Below are 27362 nucleotides of genomic sequence, written 5' to 3' on the forward strand. Positions count from 1 at the left end.
TAATTTTGAAGCGTAGTCACTGTTCTAATGTAGGAAGCACAGTAGTCAATTTGCACACAGCAAGCTCCCACAAGCAGCAATGTGATACTGACCAGAAATCTATTTTTTGTAATATTGTTTGAGCACTGAATATTGTCCAGGACACCCATTCTACTTACCTTGGTTGGGAAGGATCTAAACTAAATTGACAGGGGATGGACACCAGCACAGAGAAGCAAGGAAGAGGAAGGAGTGAGAGTGTTGGATAGTGCTAAAGAAGAAAGTAATATCATATTACATAGCAGCAGACTAAGAAGGGCTGCAAGGAATGCAAAGTCAGGTTTACAATGACTGGCCAGAACTTTAAGGCCCCGCCCCACTGCAAAGTGGCTGAAAAATGCGACAAGCTATTCTAAACTCCATTGACTTCGACGGGACCGTAAAACTCCCCTTTCGCAAAATTCCACCCACTGTGTGTAAATTAACAAACTGTGGTGGATAAGGTTGGTGAGCTCCAAGCACAAATAACTGTGCGGGACTTTGACGTAGTGGCAATAATGGAAATGTGGCTTAAAAACGGTGAGGAGTGGGTGTTTAATATTCACAGATTCAAAGTGTTCAGAAAAGATGGGGAAGGAAAAAAGGGAGGTGGTGTGGCAGTACTGATTAGGGGAGACATCTTCCTCCAGGTACCATGCCCTAAGGGGGTGTTGGCAAACATGGACTTCCATTGGATTGGTCCATGATTTTGCTTGGCAAAGTACTGCAGTGGTTGGCCGTTGCTTTCTGCATAATGGCTGACCAGGTAACTCTCCCGTTCTTACTGCCTCTCATCAGGCGTATTGGAGGGATTTACAGGCTGATAATAAACCTGTTTGGCCACGTTATGAACTCACCTTCCATGGCCATCAAGTCCTGAAGCAGTACTTGAACCCAGAGGTATGGATGCTACCACTCCGCCCCAAGACCTCCGCAGGGAAGATATCATAGTGTTCAAAAGAAAGAAGTCCCTGAGCGGGCAAAGACAGAATCCATTTGGTTAGAGTTGAGAAGCAAGAAAGGTATGATCACACTCCTTGGGATATCATAAAGGCCTCCAAATAATGAGAGGGGGATAAGGGAACAAATCTGCCGGGAAATCACAGAGATGTGCAAGAATTATAGAGTGGTGATATTTGAGGACTTTAAGGTTAGAGTAAAGGGAAAGGAAGGGGGAATTTCTGAAATATGTTCAGGAGAACTTACTTAACCAGTATGTTCTTAGTGCAACTAGGAAGAAGGCATTAAAATAGAAGCAAAATACTGTGGATGCTGGAAGTCTGAAATAAAAACAGAAAGTGCTGGAAATACTCAGCAGCATCCGAGGAGCAGCATCAGTTTTGAAGAAAAGTCATATTTGGCTCAAACCGTTAACTCTGTTTTTCTGTGCACAGATACTGCGAGACCTGCTGAGTATTCCCAGCATTTTCTGTTTTTATTAGGAAAGAGGCCTTGCTCGATCTGGTGCTGTGGAGTGAGGTGAGCCAAGCAGATCAAATGTCTGTGGGGGAACAATTGGGTAAGAGTGATCATCATATCATAAGGTTTTGATTAGTAAAGAAGAACAAAGGACAATCTAAGATAGAACTTATATAGAGGGCTAGCTTTAATGGGATAAGAGGGGATCTAGGATGGGTAAGATGGAAGCAAAGACAGCAGGAAAAAAGGTAACGGAACAATGGGTGATCTTTAAGGAAGAAATGTTTCAGGTACAGGCTAGGTACTTTACAACAAGTGGGATAGGTATCCAAAAACAGGGAGGTAGAGATTATGATTAAATGAAGGGAAGGGCGAGTGATGTATGCCAGGTGAATTCTTTTGGCAAGAACCAGGCCAAATACAATAATTGAGAGGGGAAGTGAAGATAATAAGAGAGAATATGAGAATAGAATGGCAGTTAACAGAAAAGAACCCAGTCGGACAACAACTAGTGTACTACATCCTGTTCTGGTCACTTCACTTTAGGAAGGATGTGAAGGTTCTTGAGAGGATTCACAGGAGAGTTACCAGAATGGTTCCAAGGATGGGGGATTTTAGTTACAAGGTTAGATTGGAAAGACTGGGGCTGTTCTCTTTGGAACAAAGGAGGTTGAGAGGAGATTTAATAGAGGTGCACAAGATTATGACAAGGTGGACAAAGAAAAGCTGTTCCCATTAGATAATCGTGCAAGGCCTAGGGGACACAGATTTAAAGTTTCATGGAAGAGATGCAAAGGGAATATGAGAAAGAACTTTTTTACGCAGTGAATGGTGATAACCTGGAACCCACTGACAGTGAAAGTGGAGCCAATCAATGCTTTTGAAAGGAAATTGGATATGCACGTGAAAAGGTAAACTCGCAGGGCTACAGGGATAAAGCAGGGGAATGGAGCTGATTAGATTGCTATATAGAGAGCCAGCACTGTCTAATGGGCAGAATGGCCACCTGTTATGCTATAATGGCTCTCCTTCGAATGGGACGGGATAGTCTACATTCACCTGAGCGAACAGGCAAAGCCTTGGTTTAATATCACATCTGAAAGAGGGCACACCTCCATCAACAAAACACTCCCTCAGCACTGCACTGGGGTTCCAAGCCTGGATTTTGTGCTGAAGTCTCTGGAATGAGACTTGAACCCACAACCTTCAGATTCAGGAGAGACAATGCTACCCATTGAGCCATGGCTTCAGTCATGAGTTATTTCCTCATTCCTAGAGAGAGGCAGGAGCTGAAACAGGGAAGAAAAATCTAAATGAAAAGAAACTTGCAGTCAAATGACAACTCTCAGCATGCAAAGCAGGACATCTAACCAGTGAAGGAAAATAGGAGTGGGTCTTCAACTGATTCACTAACCAATTTGTTTGTTGGACGAGCCACAAATTAGCGTAATTTCTGTTTTGATAAGAGACATTGTGATAACTAATATCTTTGCACAGTCAAAAGAAAAAAGAATTAATCTGAGGTACTACATAGCAGACACATAACTAAGGTCAGAGAACATGGAGTCAGGGAGCAAGTCGTATAATGGATGATAAAACTGGCTACAAAACAGAAAGTAGGGGTTAAAGATAGTTACTCAGGCTAGCAGAAAATTGGAAGTGTATTCCACAGGGATTGGCGCTGGGAACCACGTTGTTCACTATTTACAAAATTATTTGGACTCGAGAATCAGAAGCACAATCTTAAAATTTGTGGTAGGCACCTAATTGAAGGGTATAGGTAATCCTGATGAGGACTGCAATAAAACACAGGAAGACATTTACAAATAAACAGAATGTCAATGGCCAATGAAGTTTGCAATGGTGCATTTGCTGAGACAAATATGGAGGTCATATCCATGGAGCCAAGGCACATAAGGAGGGAGACAGTGGTGTAATGGTAATGTCACTGGGCTAGTAATCCAGAGGAAACAAAAACAGAAAATGCTGGAAAAACTCAGCAGGTCCAACAGCATCTGTGGAGAGAAAAAGAAAGTTATCGTTTCGAGTCCATATGACTCTTCTTCAGCTCTGAAGAAGGCTCATAAGGACTCAAAACATTAACTCCATTTTTTTCTCTCCACAGATGCTGTTAGACCTGCTGAGTTTTTCCAGCATTTTCTGTTTTTGTTTCAGATTTCCAGCATCTGCAGTATTTTGCTTTTATTTTAGTAATCCAGAGGCCCAGGCTAATGCTCAGAGGGCATTGGTTTGAATCCCCACCATGGCAGCTAATGGAATTTAAATTCAATTGATAAAATAGTGAATTGAAAGCTAGCCTCAGTAATGGTAATCATGAAACTATCATTAAAGGAAATCTGCCATCTTTACCTGGTCTGGCCTCCATGTGACTCCAGACCCACAGCAATGTGGTTGACTCTTAAACACCTTCTACATTGGCTTAGCAAAGCACTCAGTTCAAGGGCAATTAGGGATAGGCAACAAATGCTGGCCTTGCCAGTGATGCTCACATCCCATGAAGGAATAAAGGAAAAAAAGAGATCAGGGCACAGTTACACAACTCATTAAAAGTTGTAGCACATTTTAATCAAGTCCATTCAGTCCATAAGCATGACCCTGAGCTTCTGGTCACCTGTAATTTTAATTTGTCGCTTGACTCCCACTCTGACTTCTCTGCCCTCGGCCTGCTACATTGTTCCAATGAAGCTCAACGTTAGCTCAAAAAACAGCCCACATATTTTGATTAGGCAGTTTACAGCTTTCCAGACTCAACAATGAGTTCTACAATTTCAGATAATAAGCACTGCTCCCATGTTTTTGGAGTTCTGATTCTACTTTCCCCATTTAGACCTTTTTTAGACCCATCTTTTGTTACTTTACTTGTCCCATTATTCCCTTCCTTCACCTTGCACCTTCACCCCTTTTGCCAATTAATCTCTCCTGCCTTCCACCCTATCACATCCCCTCCCCTCACCCACTTTCCCTGCCTTCATACTTACTTAAGACCTGGTACATCTCACATCTTTTTCAGTTCTCATGAAAGGTCATCGACCTGAAGCGTTAACTTTGGGGAAAATTTTACACCCCCCTCTCCCCGCCCCCAACTGACATATAAGGTGGGGGGGGGGGGGGAGACATAAAATAAAGCAGCTGACTTCCCGCCCATTCCCGAGCTGTGCCCCATATTTCAGTGGACGGGTGAGGCATCAGCCAGCTTGCCCACCCTTAGGGCTATTGAGGCCCTTAGGTTGCCAGTTAAAGGCCTCTTTCTGCCTCTATCACCATAACACCGTGGGCAGGGGAAAGCAGAAGGAAAGTGGCCAACCCACTGTTTTACCAACTTGGGGTAAAATGCGGGAAGGAAAGAGGGGTATTTCCTTAGGGTGTCCCCTGTGTCCATCAGGAGCACCCCCCAAGATGGTACTTTGTGCCTCATCCCCTGGCCTCTAAAACCTGACCTCCGCTCCCCTTACCTACCTTGGTTGGGTCCCCAATCTCTCCCTGACCAAACGCCCTGGACTTACCTCAAAGTCCAGTATCCTGGGACGGAATTTTACGGTCCCAATGCGGCGGGGGCGGGGCCAGAAAATGCAGCGCGTCGTTCAAAAGTCCATTGACTTCGGCGGGACTGGAAAATCCCACTGGCAGGAGGGGTCATAAAATTCCGCCCCAGGATCCTCTTCTCGGGACTCCCTTGCAGTTCCAGGCATGGCCACTACTGCGTTCTGGCACTGCTGGGACTACTCAGCTGCCAGCCAGTCAGACTCCTGTGCCTGAGTGGTGGAAGTCCCATTCTCAGCTTGTTAAGGCTGCCCGCAGCATATTGCTGTGGTGGGGCAGCTGGTTTTAAAGTTGGCGAGCTGCTGACTGACTTTTCTACCGGGACGGTAGGGGTAAGGGGGGAGAAATACACCCACCCACCCCATAAAATTCTCTCCTTTTTCTCACCACAGATACAGCCAGACCCACTGAGTATTTCTAACATTTCTATTTTTATTTCTGATTTCCAGCATTTGCAGTCTTGTGTGGCACAGGCTTTGTTGGGTTTTATTAATTCTATGTGCCGTATATACAGTCCTCCCCCAACACCTTTGCTTTGATTCTATCACCGTTACTTTAGTTCAGGATCCACTTTAACAGTTCAGACAGGGATATATTAAACAGAAACATCAAATGTATTAGAAAAGGTGTGCAGAAGGAAAGAAAACACAGGCAGGGCTAGAGTTGAAATTCAAGAGCAGGAGTTATTTCTTAACTGCAGACAAGAATCATTAAAAAAAAAGCCACTTACCGCATGACAAAATCTGCCTTGTCAATCTGCCTGCCACAATCACTCTCCTTCAAAATTCCGCCATTTCCCACCACCGAGCACTTTTTTAGTGGCAACTGGAATGGTGTATCCTAGCAACAAAGAGAGCTGCTTTCAATTACTGGATTCAGCTTGTCCTCCTTTAGATCTTTAGTATCCTTTGACCTTTAAGGCCCGGTAGCTTTTCAGGGAAATTCTAAAAGCATTTCCTTTACACAATGTTATTTTTGCTTTCAGGTCCTTCAGAGATTATACCATAATTAAGATCCTTGATACCATGATTAAGATGTCATTTGAAATCGCTTATATGCAATGCCAGGTATAAAATGCTTCATGCACTATTCCAGGTTTAAAATCCTTCATACTATCATTTGTTTAAGACTCACTTTACACAACAAAAAGAATTGTGCCCTGTTGGCAATATTAAAACATGCCTAGGAACATCTTGTTTTACAAATTGGAATAACTTTCATCTCTGTAAATATGTAAAGTTTACATATCCACTTTAGTCCCTAGTTTATCTCTTTTTCTAAGAACATTTTGACTGAGTTTAGGGCTGAAGTCAAAACATTGATTGTTAACCTGTGGAAACATGGAGAAGATTTCATTGTTGACAGTGAGCGAGTAGAGGAACTCTCCATCAAACCTGAGGCTCTTTCCCAAGGGAGAGTTCAGCTTTGTTACAGCAAACAGTCGCTGGGCATCGCAACATTGATCGAGTAGCCTCCTACAATGAAATGGGAAACAGGCATCATACATGGAGACGTGACAGCAAATTTCATAAATCCTTGCTCCCGGCACAGGGCTTTCCCTGGACAGCTAATTTAAAAGGGAACCCAAGAGTCTTTTATAAACATATCAACAATAAAAAGGCAGGCTATGAAAGGGCTGGGGTAGTTAGGGATCAAAAAGGAAATATCCTTGTGGAGGCTGTGGTGCTAATTGAATATTTTGCATCCATCTTCACTTGAGAAGAGGGTGCTGCCATTGTAGAAGTAAAGGAGGGAGGCAATAGTGATAATGGATTGGATTTTTAAAAATAGGAGGTAAAATAAAAATATAGCTTGTTGGGATGAATTTTATTGATACTTTTACTCATTATGCATGCTTGGCTGAGAACCCATACTCCCATAAAAGTATTAACTTACTTTGTTGACACAGCTGGTGAGAAGGTTGACAGCTTTATGATATTATAATAAGCTTGTTTTTCTGTGATCACGTTGGCCAATGGCACAATGTTTATTTGCACAAGATAAAGAGATGTCAAGTGCTAGTAGCTTCTGTTACTGATACTTTAAAGGTCTGGTTGATTGACACTTTTATAGCGTTGTAGCCATAGCTGTCAAACGAGAAAATTATGAATGGGTGCTTTTGTAAGCAATTCCACACATCCCATTGTTACTTTAGGGTACATTGGTTCTGTATAGAGTGCATACTGGATGAATGGGCACAGAAGTGCCATGAGTTGGCATGGAGGGTATGAGGGGCTATGGGGGTGGGTGGGGGTCATGTGTTGGCATGAGTTGCATGGAGGGGGCACGGTAAGGCCTTTTGACCCTCCCTTTCAAAAGGTTCCCGAATCCAGACTATGGTTTACGACTCCTTTGAGGGTCTGTGAACCACAAGTCATGGAGAAGCTTGCCCGACTCCACGAAAATTGCAGCAGGCTAGGAGATGCATACCGCCACAATTGAGACGACCAGGTCAGGAGTGCAGGGTGCGGGCTCGCCACCTGCACCCTTATCCTGTGCCGCCGAAAATTGGTGGCACTGAGAATGGGGCTGGGAACCCCGGAATCAGGTCCTGCCCCCACTTTTAAATGACTCTTGAGGCTTTAGACTTCCGCTAAAATCCGGCTCTTAATGTCTTTCACTTTGTTCCAGTGATGGGCAAAGTGGCCTGCGTAGATTGGTCGCAGCCCAGCTCACTAGAGACTCTACGTGAGGTTGATGTGTAGCCTTCGTATACATGCGGAGATACAAGAAATGTCCTTACAGCCTCTGGTAGATACAGGCATGAAGCCTTTGTCAGGCTGAAGGAGGAACAGCTAAAGTGATTTTACTCTGATCCCGTACGCTTAGGGTTGCCACCTGTGATTAAATGTATTCCTGGAGGTTCCATCACATGACTTGCCCCCATGCTCCAGTCATTAGATGCCCAACACATCCATCCTTGTGATCTACTGCCTTCCTATGCTAGTTGGCAACCAAAAAGACTCAATACCCAATTGGGTGATGCTCGACTGTCAGCCAAGCAGCCGTTTTTTTTGTGGCCATTTTCAACATTTTTGCATCTGGTAAAGAGAAACGTCCAAAGAAAATTACAAAAAAAAATTGTTTTTAATGTCCCGATGATTTTTCTCCAGGGTTGCACCCAGCAGTGACCTGGAGATTGATCTTTAATTCCTGGAGAGTTGGCAACCCTACTGTGCCTTGATTTTGCATTGTAATGGATCTGAGAGGAGGTAACGAACAAAATAATTAGTTTGCAATTAACCATCTGACGAAGCCATAGCACAGATTGCGTGCATTGTTTTGGAAAAGTTAAGGATGAGGTTAAAGGAGGGGTCTTTTTTTGTCTCAGCGCCTGTTGTGTCACCAGTTGAATTGCTGGAATTTTTCACGCTGCATCTCATGCCAGGGGAAAGTGAACAGGTAGCTGCCGGATAATAAAATTCCTCCTCTGGCAACAGCGTAAAGCAAAAGTCTTCTGGGATTCTTTGAAGGCATTTGGCTTCAAAATAATGCCAGGCTTTTCATTCGGAACCATGAAGAAAAAGCTTAAATTTATTAAGCACTTTCAGAACTTCAGGATATCCCAAAGTGCCTCACACCCAAGGTGAATACCGGTGGCGTCACTATGGTTTATAAAAATGTTGCACTTGATCACTCCTGTAAGATCAAGAATGAAGCTATCTTTTGGATAGTCAAAATTGGATGAAAACCCGCCAACCTATTTTCAAACTATTTAAACCATTTTGTTGTTCCCAAGTCTAGATAAATGGAAGGAAAGACTTAACTCTGTAAAGAAATGGAATTCTGATACCAACAACTGTGTCAAAATTAAATAGGCATTTTCTGACTATACCGTCTCTATTGTGGCAGTATGCATCTCCTAGTCTGCTGCAATTTTCGTAGACTTCTCCATGGCTCGTGGTTCACAGACCCTCAAAGGAGTCGTAAACCATAGCCTGGATTCAGGAACCTTTTAAAAATAAGGGCAAAAGGCCTTACCATGCCCTCTCCACGCAACGCATGTCAACACATGACCCCCACCCAGTCCTAGCAGTCGACCCGTTTCGCTGGCCAGTAACATTATGGGGCTAGTGCTACATGGCTGTGTTTTCAGCTGGTTAAGCACAGTGGTAAAATTTAAGCTTACCCACTGACTTGTTCTTTTGAGCAAATAAAATGTTATGGTCTCCACTTTCTTTCTCCTGTGTTTCAGTTATAAGATGTTCGTCAAATCTGCAAAGTAATTTCTGGAGGCATAACTGTGGTCTGCAGATTGAGTTTCTGCTGCCTTGTCAGGAATGGCTCGGAAAATAAAACCCTTTGTTGAGTATGGTCAAAGTGTGTAATCAAATTGCCAAATCAACTACAATTTACTACAAAAATTGGCGCTCGACACAGACTGTTAATGTGAGATGAACAGCTGGCTGCCCATACACCGGATGCAACAGTTTGCCATGTAAAATCACAGCTTGCTGCATTTCAGTAGCGGGCTTTTTGTACCATTTATTCCTTTGAACTATGTCTTCCCATGTGTGTGCACCACAATTACAGTAATTTCTGCTTTATTTAAAGGGTTTCATTCAAAACCTTTTGCTCCTCCAAAGGACTAATACAATTTGCTTAGGGGATCTGGGTAACTATTGTCACTCCACCTGACTTAGTCAAGTTTAAAAACTATAAATTCTTACTTGAATGTTCTGATGTTCAGCGATATTTTATGGGGGCACAGTGGCAGTGGGCGGGGGGGGGGGGGGGGGGGGGGGGAATGGCGGGGGGGAGGGGGGGGTGTGTGTGTGTTGGGGGGAGGGGAGGGTGAGGGAGGAAAGTTCAGCTTAAATAATTAGTGGCAGTTAAGTTATTTCCCCTTTGAACATTTCGCTACAATTTTTTTCCCAATCCTGTTACACCAAGAGACTCTGTAGATGCTTTGATATACCAACTTCCTGCACTTATTGTAATATTTACTGAGGTGATGATGGAGGGGCACATGTTTTTATTTGAACTGAAACTTGCAAAACATTCAGTCTCTCCACCACTGAGGCACAGTAGCAGCAGTGTGTACCATCTATAAAATACATTACAGCAACTCACCAAGTCTCCTTTGACTGCACCTTCCAAACCTGTGACCTCTACCACCTTGAAGGACAAGGACAGCAGATGCACGGAAACACCACCACCTATAAGTTGCCCCCCAAGCTACAGACCATCCTGACTTGTAACTATATCGCTGTTCCTTCACTGTCACTGAGTCACAATCCTGGAACTCCCTTCCTAACAGCACTATGGGTGTACCTACACCTCATAGGCTGCAGCAGTTCAAGAAGGCAGCTCACCACCACCTTCTCAAGGATAATTAGAGATGGGCAATGAAAATGCTGGCCTAGCCAGCAACCCAGGTCCCATTAAAGAATAAAAGAGAATTGCCTGCCCATTAACAATGAAGAATGTTTCTTACTAGCTTTTGGAACAGAAATAACATGTACATTGCATGTACAGAGTTTGGTTTGTCCACATTTCACCTTTGGATAGATATCGTCATGTACTATGGGGTTTCAGCTTTTTAACATTTATCTTTTTAGGTTGTGACTTTCATTCTGGAGGCCTACAAACATCTGTAAAGAATGACCTTCTATGGGAAATATCACTTCAACAGCAGTTGGTGTCAATTGAAGGTTCTGCTTAAATATTCAGGGCCTTTTATTAAAATCTTCCTCTGAACCGGAATAATAGCACAGCTCATCCCAGAGCTTGCCATTCTTTATATGTATCTTTAGTTTTCCTGAACACTTCACGATTCTGAGATACAACAGAGTAAATGCAGCTGGTGTACCCATTTTGAATGCATCACAAAATACCCACAGATGCTCTGTTTGGTTTCTTGACCCAAATATGGAGCTTTGAAGTTCTGATCTGTAAAATGCTTAAAACTTTCTTTCGCTGTATTTTGTGAATACAAAACCTTTTGATAAATTTTGTGATCAACCATTCACAGTCAAGCTGCATCGTGGTGAGATTTTCCATTATTCCCTGGCAGGAAAGGGAGCAGGAAAAGAGCAGCTATGTGCTTTAGGAAGGAAGGAAGATAATCAGCTCACCAGTTCTAGTCAGCCCAGAGCAGTCATTATGTTTTCCGTATGTGACAGAAAGCAATCATATCAAACAGAGGGACTTTTGCTTCTGCAGCAAACTAGCACTCGGCCTTCTTGAGAAGGTGCCTCATGCGGGTGTTCCTCTCGGGCACTGTTTTGGCATTATCCTGACATCAGAAATCTCGACTGCCTGGTGTGACACATATAGGCCTGTCCAAGAATGGACACAGGTTTCCTTCCCTAAGGGGAATCAGTTGGGGTTTTTAACGACAATCCAACAGCTTCATAAACACTTAATTTAAACTGGAATTTAAGTTTTCAAATTAACATAGATAAAAGCAAAATGCTGGAAATCTGGACCCAAATATTGCCGACGGCGTGTGGGGGCAGGCAGGACACACCGACGCTCAAAATGACGCATGATGACATCGGGTGTGCATCCCAACGTCATCACGCGTCATTTAGAGCTTTCGTTTGGCGGGCACATGCCCGCCAAGCTGTCAATGGCCTATAAAGGCCACTAAAAAACCAATTAAAATTGTTACCAACGCTGCCCGTCCAACCTTAAGGTTGGCAGGCAGGTTAAGAGCCCAGGCGGCCTTCGCGTTTTTCAGGAAACGTCATCCACGGGTGGGATGAAGTTTCCTGAAGGTTTAATAAAATAATTAAATAAATTTTGCTCACTGTGCAAACACGTCCCAGCTCATGTGGCACTGTTACATGAGGGTACATGTTTAAATAATTTTTCAGGTCCTTTATTGAAGATTTCCATTACCAACTTAATCTCCCCAAGGCAGCTCCGTGCCTCAGGGAGATTTCTGCCTTCTTTCGCGCATGCAAACAGGCCCCAACTCTCCCTCCTCCCACCGACCGCACAAGTAGCGCTGAGCGGGCCTTAATTGATCCACCCCATAAAATGGCGGCTCAAAGCCGATGGCCACCCGTGATCGGCTCCTCGTCCGCTCCCACCCGGCCCACCTGACACAGGTAAGTTTCTGGTCCTGAAATAAAAACAGAAAATATTGGAAAAACTCAGCAGGTCTGACAGCATCTGTGGAGAGAGAAACAGAGTTAACGTTTCAAGTCTGTATGGCTCTTTAGAGCTAAAGAGAAATATAAATATGATGGATTTTATACTGTTTAAGAGAGGGTGGAGCAGGTGGAGCAAAATAAGTCAGGGATAGGTGGGAGCCAAGGAGAAATTTGACAAAGATGTCATGGACATAGGACAAAGGGAGTGTTAAAGACCAAAGAAGGTGCTGATAGTGACATAATGGTAAGATAGCAGAATGTGTTAATAGCAGAACAAGGGTCAGCGCTCTGTGAAAGCACAACATAAGAACAAGTGACAGATGGCTCTGTTTGTTGGGCAGGGGAGGAATTGGGGAAAAGGGATAGGAAAATAATTTTTTTTATATAAAAAAATAAATAAACATTATTAAAATGGATAAAAATGGAGGAGAGAGTTCACGGTCTGAAGCTGTTGAACTCAAATGTTAAGTTCAGAAGGCTGTAACATACCCAATCAGAAGAGGTGCTGTTCCTCCAGTTTGCATTGGGCTTCACTGGAACAATGCAGCAGGCAAACGACAGACATGTGGGCATGAGAGCAGGGTGGTGTGTTAAAATGGCAAGCGACAGGGAGGTCTGGATCATGCTTGCAGACTGAATGAACTTAACACTGAGTTTGTTTTCATTCATGGGCTGGGGGCATCACTGGCAAGGCCAGCATTTACTGCCCATCCCTAATTGCCCTTAAACTGAGTGGCTTGCTAGGCCATTTCATAGGGCACTTAAGAGTCAACCACATTGCTGTGGGTCTGGAGTCACATGCAGGCCAGACCAGGTAAGGACGGCAGATTTCCTTCCCTAAAGGATTTTAGTCAATCAGATGGGTTTTTATGACAATCGACAATGGTTTTGTGGTCATCATCAGGCTTTTAATTCCAGATTTTTTTTACTGAATTCAAATTTCACCATCTACTGTGGTGGGACTTGAATGTGGGTCCCTAGAGCATTACCCTGGGTCTCTGGAATACGAGTCTAGTGACAATACCACTATGCCACTGTCTCCCCTTAAGCATGAGGTCTCTCCTCCATTTTTATGCAATTTTTAAAAATTTTATTTATTCTTTTTTATATAATTTAAAAAATTTATTTCTCTATCTTCTTTCCCCAAAACTGCCCCCACCCACCAAACTCACACACACAGGGCCACCTGTCACTTGTTTCTATGTTGTGCTTCCACGAGTGCTGACCCTTGTTCTGCTATTAACACATTCTGCTTTCTTACCTTAATGCCACTATCAGCACCTTCTTTACTCTTTACAACTACCATTAACACTCCCTTTGTCTTGTGTCTGTGATATCTTGGTCAATCTCTCCTTAGCTCCCACCTATCCCTGACCTTCTATCTTGTTCCACCTGTTCCACCCCCTCTTAAACAGTACAAAATCCATCACATTTCTACTTCCCTTTAGCTCTGAAGAAGAGTCATACGGACTCAAAGCATTAACTCTGTTTCTCTCTCCACAGATGCTGCCAGACCTGCTGCATTTTTCCCAGCATTTTCTGTTTTTATTCCAAATTGCCATGGTGGAATTTGAGCTAACTTTCTCTGGATTATTAGCCCTGTAACATAACACTACAACCCTGTAGCCAGATTTACATGCTAACCTAATCACAACACAAATATACAAATGCCTACAAACTGCTTGGGACTTGCTCAGTTCCAGGCAGCTGCCATGTTTCACGTATTCTGATTGATGACTGTCCCATTGGTGCTTTGTCAATATGCAGCTGAATGGAGGCTACAGCTCCACCATATTTGAGGATTCATTCTCTCACCACTAACACCAAAAATTGCACAAACCCCTTCATCTCAGTTACCCATTGTGCCCTTGAGGAAGAGACCCAGAAGATAATGGCCAGGACTTTCCTTGAAATGTGCAAATAGACGCGTGAAGAGGCAGCACTTTGTGATGTCTGATGCTGGAACACCATCATTGAGGTAGCACCTCATCTCAATTCGGACACATGCCCTCGAGGCTTGCTCATCCTTCATAGCACCAGGGCTATGTGAACGTTCTGTGCAACGATGCACTGTCATTTGGAAGTTCATGATCATGCTAACCCATGACGAAGGAGAGTTGTCCGGGAGGATCCTCAGTGCATCTTGTCATCCTCCTCCTGAAATCTGCTAGCAATGAGGGCCTCAAAAGCACGCCTGCTTCATCCGGCCCATGCAATGGCCTCTTTGCCTGCATCCTCGGCTTTCAAGACCTCATCACTGTCACCACCTTCAAGATCCTCCTCACCTGCCAAGTCCTCCTGCCGTTTGTAGTGCCAAGTTGTGTAGGGCGCATCAAACCACGATGATGCATGAGACGCATGGGGGAATGTACCAAAGTGTTCCGCCTGATCTGTCCAGTCATCAGAATCACATTTTCAGGATCCCTATGGTATGTTCCACCAATGTCCGGGTTGTGGTATGAGCCTTGTTGTACCTCCTCTCAGCAGGAGTCTGAGACCACTGCAGAGGCATCATCAGCCACGTCCTTTGCAGATAACCCTTGTCTCCAAGGAGATAATCCTGCATCGTGTATGGTCCCTCGAAGATGTCAGGGATCTGAGGCCTACTCAGGATGTACGAGGCGTGGACGCTACCTGGGAATCTGGCCCACACCTGCACAGTACGTTTGTTATGGTTGCAAACCAGCTGCACATTTAGCGAGTGGTCGCCTTTCCAGTTGATGTTCTGGACTGCCTGTTGCCAGGGAGCTTTCATAGCCACATGAGTGCAGTCGATGGCACCCTGCACCTGTGGGAAACCGGGAGACTCTGCATAGCCTAATGCTCTCGCGTCCTGGCTTGCTTGATCTCTTTTGAAGTGGACAAAATTGTGGGCCTTTGCAAAAAGGGCTTCAGTGATCTCCTGGATGTATTTGTGGGTAGATGCTCGGGAGATGCCGCAGAGGTCCCCAGTGAAGCCTTGGAAGGAGCCACTGGCTTAGAAGTTGCTTGTGGTGGTCACTTTCACAGCCACTGGCAGTGTGTGCCCTTCAAGTCCCCATGGCGCCAAACCCTGCAGAATGTGGCAAACATGGGTCACTGGATCCCTTGACATGTGGAGGCGTCTGCGACACTGGTTCTCACTCATCTGCAGATAACACATGTGACGACTATACACCCTGGGTCTAGCGAGGCGCCCACGAATTACGGTTCTCTGAGGATCATTCTCTGCGTCTGGTGGAGGACCTGCTGCCCCTTGGTCTTGAGGGCTCTGCTCCTCCCTTTGGCAAGCCAGGCGCCTCTGTCACCTTCTTCACATTCTTCTCTCCTGCCTATAAGCAATAAGCAGGCAGCAATAACACCAGGATCCAACTTCCTGATGCTCCCCTCACTGCAGTATCAATGAGAAAGACGCAAGAGTCGGTATTTGTTGCCAAAGGCCCACTTTCTGTCTGTGACAGTGGGCTCAAGGCCTTTTCACGCATGCCAGAGAGCACTGGCCCCTGAAATGGTGCCCAGTGAGGGGTGCGCATGAACGTTCAACACAAACCCCACCCCCAGCCCACATGGCCGACTAGCGACAGTTTCGACAAGGCGGCTGGATGTTCTACTTTCAGCCGAGGTGCTGAGATGATCATTAACTGCACTCCAAGACTGCGCTGTTTGGAGTAAACATGAGGGTTAATGTTCAGTGAGTACATGAGATTAATTTAGGGGGTCTGGAGGCCTCTCCTCTGAGTGGTGAATGGCCACATTTCCCAGAGGGTTCTCAAGCTTGTCCAGTCGTCCAATAGTTCTGCCGTTCCATAATACTCTGGTGAATCTGAAGGCTGCAAACGAGGGTTAAAACTAGGGGAACCATCATTGCCACTTTGAGGGATCAGCGTTGTATGAATGGGCATTATTGCTTCACTTTCCTGACTCCCTGCATCTCAACTGAACAACTGCTAACCTGGCTCAGTTGTGCCTCTGTCCTCATTTTGGAACTATCAGTTCACTTGGGTGCCCTTTAGTGCCCCCCCCAACCACCCCCCAAGTCATGTGTCTCAGTGCAATTTTCCCCACTCATTGTCCCCAGTGGAGCCCTCACCCTGTATCCCCTTCCCTTCCCTCAGTCCTGTTTGGCCCTTCCCCAGTGGAGCCCTTGCCCTGCAGCACAGTAAAAGCCCCCCCGCTCCGGACACCTTAACCCTGCTGTGGCACCTGTTGAGACTTGTTTTGAGACCCCCTGAAACCAATGTGGTGACGTCAGCAATGATCGGCGATGGGAAACATGGCCCACCATTGACGGCTGAAGCACATCATCGCTTTCTTATGTTATCGTTCTGGTTCTGGGCCTTCTTGCGAGATTTAGCTCTCGAACCCGGCACGACAACCGCCGCAATCAGGAGCGGGAAATCCCAGCCGATGAAGAGGGACCTCATTATTGGCCGCGCTCTTTCTGCTGTCTGTGATTATTGCCTAGGTGACTAGATTTCGCTGTAGGATTAGAAAGTGTGTAGGAGCATACAGTTTGATCATAATTCCCCAGGCTTCATACAATTTGTCAGGTTTTGCATTAGGTATTCTCTCACGTTCACCACTACCAGCCACACTTCACTGCCAAATATCGAGATAGACAGTAATGTCATCCAGGGATGGTAACACGGAGCCCTTGTAGGGTGTACTGGCTAATACAGTCTCACACACTGCACACTGGTTAATATAGTCTCACACATCACATCACATATTCTTCTATTCATTATCTGCCTTCTATTCATGGACTCAATCTCAATTAAATGTAGGAGTGAGCCAACTGTAATTTAAAAGGTGCAATTTACACTGAAAATCAATAATGCAAAACTCAAGCGAATATGGGACAAACTCACATGTGCCAACCCATGCAATCCTACCTTTATAGAAGGTTAACTTAAAAGCTCTCTAGCCAGGTGATACATGAGTACCAAACCGCTAGTCTGTTTTGCAGAAAACATATGAATGAATAGACTACAAAGTTATAAAATACTGCAAAGTATTTTCCAGGTCAGAAACAGGCCATTCAGCCTAACTGGTCTATGCCAGTGCTTATGCACCACATGAGCATCCTCCCACCCTTCATCTAACCTCATGACATATTCATCTATTCTTTCTTTCCTTTGTGTGCTTACTTAGTTTCCCTTGAATTACAATTTTCGCATTGACTATTATCAATTATCAAATGCTTCTTATACTATAAGAGTAGAGTTGTTCCAAAGTTAAGTACTGCATTAGGTTACAAGGGAGGTAGGTTTGTTCTGCTGCTGTGACATCTCTGCCAGAGTGTGCGTACATGTGTGTAAAAGTCATCATTCTGACCAAAGTGTAACCCCTTTGATATGGAAACCTCTAGCAAGTGAGTGACTATGTATGGACAAATGCCTTTCCTGATTTAATTAACCAACAATGGGTATTTTACCCAGATTAACTGAATACAAAGGAGCCAAATTGTCATCTTGGTTCAGTATTATTTAAGGCTGTTTATTGGAACATAGGAATATAGGAGCAGGAGTAGGCCATTCAGCCCCTGTTGCCTGCTCCGCCGTTTAACTAAATCATGGCTGATCTTCTACCTCAAAGCCATCTTCCCGCACTATCCCCACATCCCTTGATATCATTGGTATATAGAAATCTATCAACCTCTGCTCTGAACATACTCAATGACTGAGCCTCCACAGCCCTCTGGGGTACAGAATTACAAAGATTCACTACTCTCTGAAGAAATTCCCCCTCATCTCAGTTCTAAACAGCCTTCCTCTTATTCTGAGACTGTGTCCCTTGGTTCTAGATCCCCAACCAGGGAAAACATCCCTTGTAAGAATTTTGTACACTTCAATGAGATCACCTCTCATTCTTCTAAACTCTAGAGTATACAGGCCCAGTTACCTCAATCTTTCCTCATAGGACAATCCTGCCATCCCAGGGATTAGCCTGGTGAACCTTCGTTGCATTCCCTCTATGGGCAATACATTCTTCCTTAGGTAAGGAGGCCAAATCTGCATACAATTCTCCAGGTGTGATCTCACCAAGGCTCTATACAACTGCAACAAGACTTCTTTACTCCTCTACTCAAATCCTCTTGCAATAAAGGCTAACACACCATTTGCCTTTTAATTGCTTGCTGGACCTGCATGTTACCTTTCAGTGACTCATGCACGAGGACACCCAGGTCCCTTTGGACATCAACACTTCCCAATCTCTCCTCATTTAAAAAATACTCTGCCATTTTTGTTTTTCCTACGAAAGTGGATAACTTCCCATTTTTCCACATTACATTCCATCTGCCATGTTCTTGCCCACTCACTTAGTTTTTCGAAATCTCTTTGAAGCCTCTTTGCATCCTCCTCACAACTCACACTCGCATCAAGTTTTGTGTCATCAGCAAACTTGGAAATATTAGATTTGTTGCCCACATCCAAATCATTGATATAGATAGTGAATAGCTGGGGCCCAAGCACTGATCCTTGCAGTATCCCACTAGTCACAGCCTGCCAACCTGAGAATCATCCTTTATCCCTACTCTCTCTTTTCCGCCTTTGGACTAGCTGTGTGCAAATTGGCTGCCAAGTTGACGACATGACACCAGTACAAAAGTAATCCATTGACAGTGGAGCTCTTTGGAGTGTCCTGAGGATGCGAAAGATGCTTTATAAATTCAAGTACTTTTTTTTCTTTCATGTTGGTTGACAAAGATGCTTTCTCAAATTATATGACCTTTTCAATTAATCAACCCTGGAGTCTTCGTCATCACCTCAAAGCTACAGAAACCTGCATAAGGGTAAAACTGACAATATTCTCCCCGGACTATGCAAGTGAAACCCAAAATGTGATGAGGGTGATTGGACATTTTGACTTTTCCATTGAAGGAATGGCAATTTCTAATAAGATTCTGCCTAATTTTTCAGCATTCGTTATCTGTCTTCCCTTCATGGTCTCTCTGTCCCTCAATCTCAATTAGATGCAGCAGTCAGCCAACTGTAAATAAAAAGGGTGCACTTTACACTGAAAATCAATAATTCAAAAATCAGGAAAATACAGAACAAACCGCTGGCTTTCCATCTTCAGCAAAATTGCTACAACAGGACTTAATGGTATTAGGGAACTTCTGGCTCTGTGTCATGAATGAACGTAAGACTGTTTATACAGGCTTTCTTGCTTGACCTGAATGATGGGACAGTCCCTCCAGGATTTCCCTTCTTTAGGTAGGTGGAAGGGAGTAATTGTACTGATTGGAGCAAACATTAAGGTGTATCAATAAAAACACAAATTAAGTTTAATAAATTTAATTCCAATGCTGGGTAATAAACCAAGTAAAAATGGTCATGAAGCAAATGGGAAAAGAGAAAAAAACAATGAAGATGTGCTTGCATTAATACAGGAGGCCTGGTAATTAAGATACGTGACCTGAAATGTCTTGCATAGACTGGACATCATTAGCATCACAGAGACCTGGTGGAATGATTCCAAAAGTTGAGATGCATAGCTGGAAGCATATAAATTGTTCAGAAGGGACTTTGATATCGATTGTATATTAATTATGTTTAATTGTATTCAAGTGGTGGGCATTAACTGGGGATTCACTTGAGCCCCTATTAAAAGGAAAATGCTGAAACTGTGGTTGTTGGGTCCGCCTTTGTAATGTGTATCTCTAAATAAATGCTTATAAAAGTGTGTAAAGATTGGCTGCAGTTCTGTCCTTTACCACCTGGCTTTCTGGAATATAATGTGGTAGCAGAGGATGGTTGTATAAAGGTGAAGGTTGGAAAACATTTTCAAACAGAAAACTGAAACCCTAATGGCCATTGTGGAAAATAGTAGACAGCAAGTGTAAATTGTTAGGGTGTGAGTACGCTCCAATGTCTTGTGATTCAGAACCATATGACAAGTGGAAGAATGAAGTGGATATTTGGACACGGGTCCTTTCCAACTTGCTGCTTCCTACAAGGAGTAAAGTCATAAGTATGTACCTTGTGAGATGGATGCCCATCAGTTGGATAGTAATGAAGGTTTGGACCTGCTATTAGATTTCTTGGCTGAGATCTTCATGAAAAATAATCTCTTCAGTGCCTATAAGGCATGCTCAGATTTTGATAAATTTTGGAAAACAGATGGCCATTTTGTTGAAAAATATATCATGGACTTGAAAGATTATATAAAATATTGTCAAAATTCAATTTGAGGATTCCTGGAATGCCACTAACATTTAAATTACTGGGTTCTGCTAAGGTGTCTCATTGACTATTGACTATAAGCTATTGATTCTAACTCCTGTTCAGTTCTCAGGAAAGGATCTGAAGTCTGCTACTTTAAAAAAACTCACAGGGAAAAAGTCATTTTTTTCAGAACAAATAAGACTCTGTGATGATGCAAAGAGTCGAGAACCTAAATGATTGCCAGATTTTGAAATGGCCCTGATGCCAGATGCAAGTGCCAATGCAATTGAAAGATTAAAAACAAACAGAATGAAGATAAAAGCATCTTTAGCAGATCTTGCTATTACAGCAGAAGACGAAATTGGAACAACAATAATAGACTAATGAACCCCAGGAATGCCCAAGGACCAGTTAATCAGTGATTCAGGTGTGACTCAAAGTACCATTATGCGATGAGCTGCCTAAAGCAAAGAGGCATACCTCGAAATGACACACAACAAAGAGAATTCTGAGGAAGAGGATGAAGATAATGATGAATCCAAACAAATTATACAGGTCACAAGGAGCTTTAGTCTTTACGTGTTAGTCGCAGACTCTCTTAACCATGCAGTACTAGACAGAACTTGTACTTCAACAGTATGTGGGACAGATTTGATTAAAATGTTATCTTGATTCAGTGCAAGGTTAAGGAACATGCTTTAGATTTCGCAATGACAACAACTTGAGGTCACTAACAAGAGTTATAATTACATGTAAAATAGCTGGAGTAAGCTGTTTTATCAGCAATGGTGTAGCCTCCAGTGAGATACCTGTGCTGTTGAGTAAACCTTCTGTGAAAAAGGAACAATTGGAACTTGACATGGAGCATGATAAGGCAATTATTTTTTAAAAGACAGTTGATTTGTCATTTACCCTGTCCTCAGGGTAGTATTCTAGGGCCTAATCATCTTCAGCTACTTCATCAATGCCCTTTCCTCCAACATAAAGTCAGAAGTGGGGATGTTCACTGATGATTGCATAGTTCAATACCATTCACAGTCCTCAAATACTGAAGCAGTCCATGCTCACATGCAGCAAGACCTGGACAACATTCAGGCTTGGGCTGCTAAGTGGTAAGTAATATTTGCGCCACACAAGTGCCAGGCAATGTCCATCACCAATAAGAAAAAGTCTAACCATTTCTCCTTGTCATTCGATGGCATTACCATCGCTGAATCCCCCACTATCAACATCCTGAGGGTTACCATTAACCAGAAATTTAACTGCACCAGAAATATAAATACAATGGCTGCAAGAGCTAGTCAAGGATTGGGAATTCTACAGCGAGTAACTCACCTCCTGACTCCCCAAATTCTGCCTACCATCTACAAGGCACAAGTTAGGAGTGTGATGGAATACTCCCCACTTGCTTGGATGAGTGCAGCTCCCACAACTCTCAAGAAGTTCAACTCAATCCACCATCAGCACACAATGGCAGCAGCGTGTACCATATGCAAGATACACAACGGCAACTTGCCAAACAACAAGCAACTCATCCCCTGACTCCCCAAAGCCTGTCCACCATCTATAAGGCATAAGTCAGCTGTATTCTCCAATTGCTTGGATAGGTATAGCTCCAACAATACTAAAGAAGCTAGACTCCATCTAGGGCAAAGTAGCCCACTTGACTGACAACCCATCCACCACCTTAAACATTCACTCCCTCATCACCGCGCACAGTGGGTGCAATATGCACCATCTACAAGATGCACCTGGGTAGCTCACCAAGCCTCCTTCAACAACACCTTACAAACCTGCCACCTAGAAGAGCAAGATAGCAGACCCATGGGAACCGCCACCTGCAAGCTCCCCTCCAAGCCACACACCATCCTAACTTGGAGCTACATCAATGTTCCTTCACTGTCGCTGGGTCAACATCGTGCAACTCCCTCCTTAAGAGCATTCTGGAAGTACCTGCACCACACGTACTGCAGCAGTTCAAGAAACCAGCCTTCTCAAAGGCAATTAGGGATGGACAATAATGGTGGTCTTGATGCAACATTCACTTTCCAATAATGAAGCAAGAAATGAGACTTGTGAAATCTGTAAAAATTGCCGGAGGAAGCTGCTTCGTCCTGATGTAAGCCTTCCCTTGGCACACGACTTTAACAAAGTAGTTGTCATGGATCTAATCGTAATGTAGATCCGGCAATCATATTTAGTCTTTCTACAATGACACTTAGTAAGGACCAAAGGGTGATTATAGCTCAAATCATGGAGAGATGGATAAACTCTAGGGGCATTAGTGAAACTTCTGACTCATAATGAAGGGGAACTTGCCAATGACCAGTTCAGAGACATGTGAAAACATGAATGTCATGGTGTTGCATACCACAGCTGAAATTCTCTGTGAAAGGAATCACACAGTAATCGACAAAATGCTGCATAAAATCTTAGCTGATCATTCATGCAAAGAATTCACTCCAGATGTTTGGAGGATATAGACCCTATCAATTAGTCTATGGGCAAAATCCCAAATTGCCTTCTGTTCTGTATGATAGTCCTCCGGCTCTAGAAGGTACAACAATTAGTTCCATTTTCCTTGCTTATATAATGTATTTCATACAAGGGCTTTCATCAAGGCTGAGAACTTGGAGAATAGTCAGAGAGCACTGAGGCATGTAATGTGACCATCGGAAACAGACTGTAATTCAGGAGATTTTGTATACTGTAAAAGAGGGTCATGGGGAATAGATAGGCCCTAGTAATGGGATAGGTCGTGATGGTAAGACAATACTTATCAACCATGAAAATCACACTGTTTAGGTTCATTCCTCATTGGTAATTGGAATTAATTACAAAATCTTGGACTCTGAGCAGCTGATAGAAATAAATGAGGCATCTTGTACTTCAATTGCTCCTGTGTTTAATGATGAAGTCTTGAGGAAAAGAATTCAATAGATAGATGGTTTGATAATGGTAATGTGAGTCATCATGACATGCATTATAGGGCTAACACATCCACAGGCCAGCCACCCATAATGCATACTTAGGTGACATATATCCCAGAGGGGTCTAGTGAATGAAGGGGTGTGATAATTGTGGGAAGCGCAGGAAAAGCTATTGGGAAGTTTAAATATTGGTTGTATGCTCAGGATGATGGCCAAGTAGTGAGGTCCATGAACTGGCAGAATAGGGTAAAAGAATGGAAAGTGCAATACAAATTCTGATAGTGGGTTTGGAAATGACTCTTAGATCAGGAAACAAGCATGTACTGGAGAAAGAGTCCACGATACTGCTAGAGGGGGGTCTCATAGCAATAGGCCTGACAGGAATAAAAGTGCAAGTAGAAGCTATAGCTTGAATTGATTAGACAATGAAACAAAGGCTACAGTACAATCTCGGAACTGAACCAGAAGCAGAAATCCTCGTGACCGTGAAGTTTGGGTGACTACCAATAAGCTCGAGGATAACCGATTAAGAGAGGCAGAACAATTGGAGTTAGATAGTTGGAGAGAGTTTGAAGTTTATTCTGAAGTACCAGATAAAACTCAACCAGCTTTGCCACATAGGTGGGTCTGTACTGAAGAAATCCTTGCAAACAGGACTTATAAGGCTAAAGTGAAGCTAGTTGCTAGAGGTTTTGAAGTGCAACTGGGTGATACAAATGTTACAGTGGACTCTCCTAGCTGCAAAAGTAATCTTTAAAATATTTTTAGCTCCTTTGGCTACATAATCATGGGAATTTAGATCAATCAACACAAAAGCCATGTTTCTGCAGGGCAATACTTTTTAGGCAGAAGTGTATCTGAACACCCCTTCCATCCCCCATCCCCTGAAGAGGAACAGATACAACTGGAAAACTATAGAAACAAAAGATATGCATCTATGGCTTGAATGATCCCTCCAGGATGTGGTAGTTATCAGCGAGATCTGTTTTGCTGCAAATAGACTGTGTTCAACTAAAAGCAGATCCTGCAATGTCTTATCGGTATCAAAAAGGAAAATGTTCAGGCATCATGATGATGCATGTTGATGATTTCTAATAGGGTGGTACTGTGGAATTCGAGAAAGGATTAGAGTAGGATTTAAAATGGTTTTTAAATATGCTGGTTTAGATTTTAAGCAGAGTAGGTCTTAAACATAAGCTTTCCACATCTAATGACTCATGAGGCAGTCAAAATACATACTTATATCTGTTTCCATTGCTAGTTTTTTCCTGGAAGAAGTCACCAGAGGCTGTAGCTTGAGGGACACCTCTCTACATCAAGCATGTCCGACCAGGAATCTCTCCCACTCATACCACCATCCATAAGTTTATTGGAAGGGTTTACATGCTGATAATCAACTTGTCCAACCACGTTATGAAAGCACCTTCTTTGGCCATCAAGTCCTGGAGTGGAACTTGAAGCCAGAGCTTCTCGCTCAGAGGCAGGGATGCTACCCACTGCACCATAAGACCCTCAAAGTAGGCCTGGAATGGCTTTAAATCAACAATCTTATTTAGAGAGTGTTACTCCCTTCCCAAATAATCATACCAGGTCAATACAGAATGATGAGGTTATTTCTAAAGAAGAGAGAGTAACTGTGAAGTTTAATCAGTCGAACTGATTGTGCCCTCAGACTAGATGAGTTTTGGTCTGTTGGAGTTAAGTACAACAATGAAACACCCTAAAGTAGAGAATATTTTAAGTGCAAATAAAACATTTTTAAAATTAAATCTGCATAAATGCATACCTAAGTTTCTATCCGTTGGTGACCCAAGGAACATGAAATTAGTCACTTTTAGTGATGTTTTCCTGATGGGTATTCTAGTGCAGCTGGTTTTATATTTCATATGGGCAAAAATGGGAAATGTTGTCCTTTAGCTCGGGAAACTAATAAAATCGAAAGGATTATTAATAGTACTCTGGCTGCTGAAACACTGGTTCCTGTGGAGGCAGTGGATATGGGATGCTATTTGTCAAATATTTTAAGTGAGATTCCATACAATGGGTGTACCGTATATACCCATCTAATATGTAGATAATTGTTCCTTATGGGATAATATACACTCTATAAAATGTGTGAGTGAGAAACAGTTATGGATTGACCCTGCTGGCTTGAAACAAATATTGGAAAGAAAATCTTTCAAATTAAGTGAGCGGATGCATGTCATCAACTGCTGAATTGTTTTACAAAAAAGCATGCATGTGCAAAGAAATTGTTAGCTGTCCGAGAGGAGGGGTGTCCCATGATATAATGCTTTGTACAGAATATGGAATCTTTTGATTTAATTTGTTTTGAAATTTTGGTTTTACACATAAACTCCAATTTTTATTTAAAGAGAGTGAGAAGGGAAATCTGTTCATTGTAAATTAATTCATTGTATTTAATTGTATGCAGGTTGAAGTGTTAGGAATCCAAGATTTATAAGATGGTTATGTTTAAACTGTCTCTTCTAATTTAAGGTAGAACAGAATTTCTAGAATGGGGGATAGTGCTCCACGTTGAACTCTGCCTGGAGGCAAGTCCATGTGATTTGGTTGTCATGAGGACAGAGGCCCAGGTCGAAAGCTATAGAAACTCAAGTTTTCACACCTTTGCACAAAAGATGGGCAGCTAATCTTGCTGGACACAGACTTTCACACTCAGTCAGACAGAGAGGCCCTGGAGAGAGAGGAGAGAGAGAGAGAAACTGTGAGAAGCAGAGGGAAAAAGACTATTGTTGTGTTATACCAAGCAGAATGCTGGTGAGAATGAATTCCCTGCGAGAAGGGACAGGACTTGTAGATTTAAAGACCAAAGTGTCGCCAGACAATGCCTTGCTGCCGGAAATCAGTTTGATTAAATTCAGGAGATTGAATGAAGGGACTTTCAAAGGGACACTGAAAGTCTCATCCAAATGTGGCAGGGAGATGGGTGCCTACTGAAATGCTGGGAGGAGTTTGGGACTTTATCTGCTCGGCTACATATCTGCCAAGAGTGTGGTGTAACATAAAGATAGTGCGGAGCAGTCAGCTGTGTTAATTAGTTAATGGGGAGAGTAGATTTTCTGTAGTTTCGTGTATTAGTTGCCTACTAAGTAATATTTAGTCTCTGCTGATATTAGTGTGTTTGTTACAGTAAAAGTCTTAACACATGAAATCTTATCCTACAATGCTTTCTGTCGGTCACTGAAAAATTCATATCTCTTTTTAAAAATTATTGGTCTCTTCAGGGATTGTAACTGTAGGCATTAATTGGAATTACTTATGTTCCTATAAAGAGGAACAGATTGAAAATGTGGTTTGTTGGGTGAAGAGGTGTGCATGTGTAATGTGTATCTCTGTAAACCAATGCTTCCAAAAGTGTGTAAAGATTGGCTCCAGTTTTATCCTTCACCACCTTAACACCGCGGACGTTTATATAAACTCCAGCATTGAGAGAGGATATAAAAAAGGAAACATTCTACTTTGGATAGAATGAATTAAGGCAAAGTATTACCGAGATATGCTGTAGATTACCACGCCAGTGTGAAAACCTTGATCTCGATCTATATGCTGAAATAAAGTAGTAAGGAAACAATTGTAATAGTTGGATCTTAAGTTAGCAGAAATTGAGTGGCACAATAATATCTCAAATGGTAAGAAAGGGATGATCATTCTAAAGAGTAAGGAAGATTGCTTCTTGATTCAGTACATGAAAGTGCCAGTGAGGGAAGAAAGCATCTTGGAATTGATTATGAGTAACAGGGGTAAAGAAATTTTCAATATAAAAGGGCTATGTCTTTAAGCATGAATGATCACAACATGATGCCATTTGAGACTACAATGATTGATGAATTTATGAAAACAAATGAAATTACCAAATATTAAAGTGCTTGAGGGATCTAATCAGTATGGGCCAGGGGTGATGGGGGAAGGGGGGTGGTGGTTATTATATGTCTGGCGGAGTGGAGGAGCTATGAAGTTCCTTCAAGGGTGTTGGTTCTGAATGCAATGGATCAATACTAGTCAGAGGTGTCAGCCATGGCTCAGTGGACATCACTTTCACTGCTGAACAGTTGTGGGTTCAAGCCCCACTCCAGAAACCTGCGCACACAATCTAAGCCAACATTCCAATGTAGACACTGAGGGAGTGCTACACTGTCAGAGGTATGACCATCAGATGAGAC

At 43.0% G+C, this 27362-nt stretch overlaps 1 protein-coding gene across 1 annotated transcript in view; it reads right to left on the reverse strand.

The window, feature by feature from the left end:
* The window catches only part of st8sia1 (ST8 alpha-N-acetyl-neuraminide alpha-2,8-sialyltransferase 1), a 74680-nt gene that overhangs the window by 41775 nt on the left and 5543 nt on the right, over positions 1-27362 (reverse strand). Inside the window, exons 2-3 of the mRNA XM_078553612.1 lie at positions 6329-6473; positions 5729-5838 (exon numbers count right to left, since the gene is read on the reverse strand). Coding sequence (XP_078409738.1) covers positions 5729-5838; positions 6329-6473 — 255 coding nt within the window. The remainder of the gene's footprint in view (positions 1-5728; positions 5839-6328; positions 6474-27362) is intronic.

Source organism: Cetorhinus maximus, chromosome 12 (genome assembly GCF_964194155.1).
Source record: "Cetorhinus maximus chromosome 12, sCetMax3.hap1.1, whole genome shotgun sequence".
In the NCBI taxonomy this organism is placed as follows: domain Eukaryota; kingdom Metazoa; phylum Chordata; class Chondrichthyes; order Lamniformes; family Cetorhinidae; genus Cetorhinus; species Cetorhinus maximus.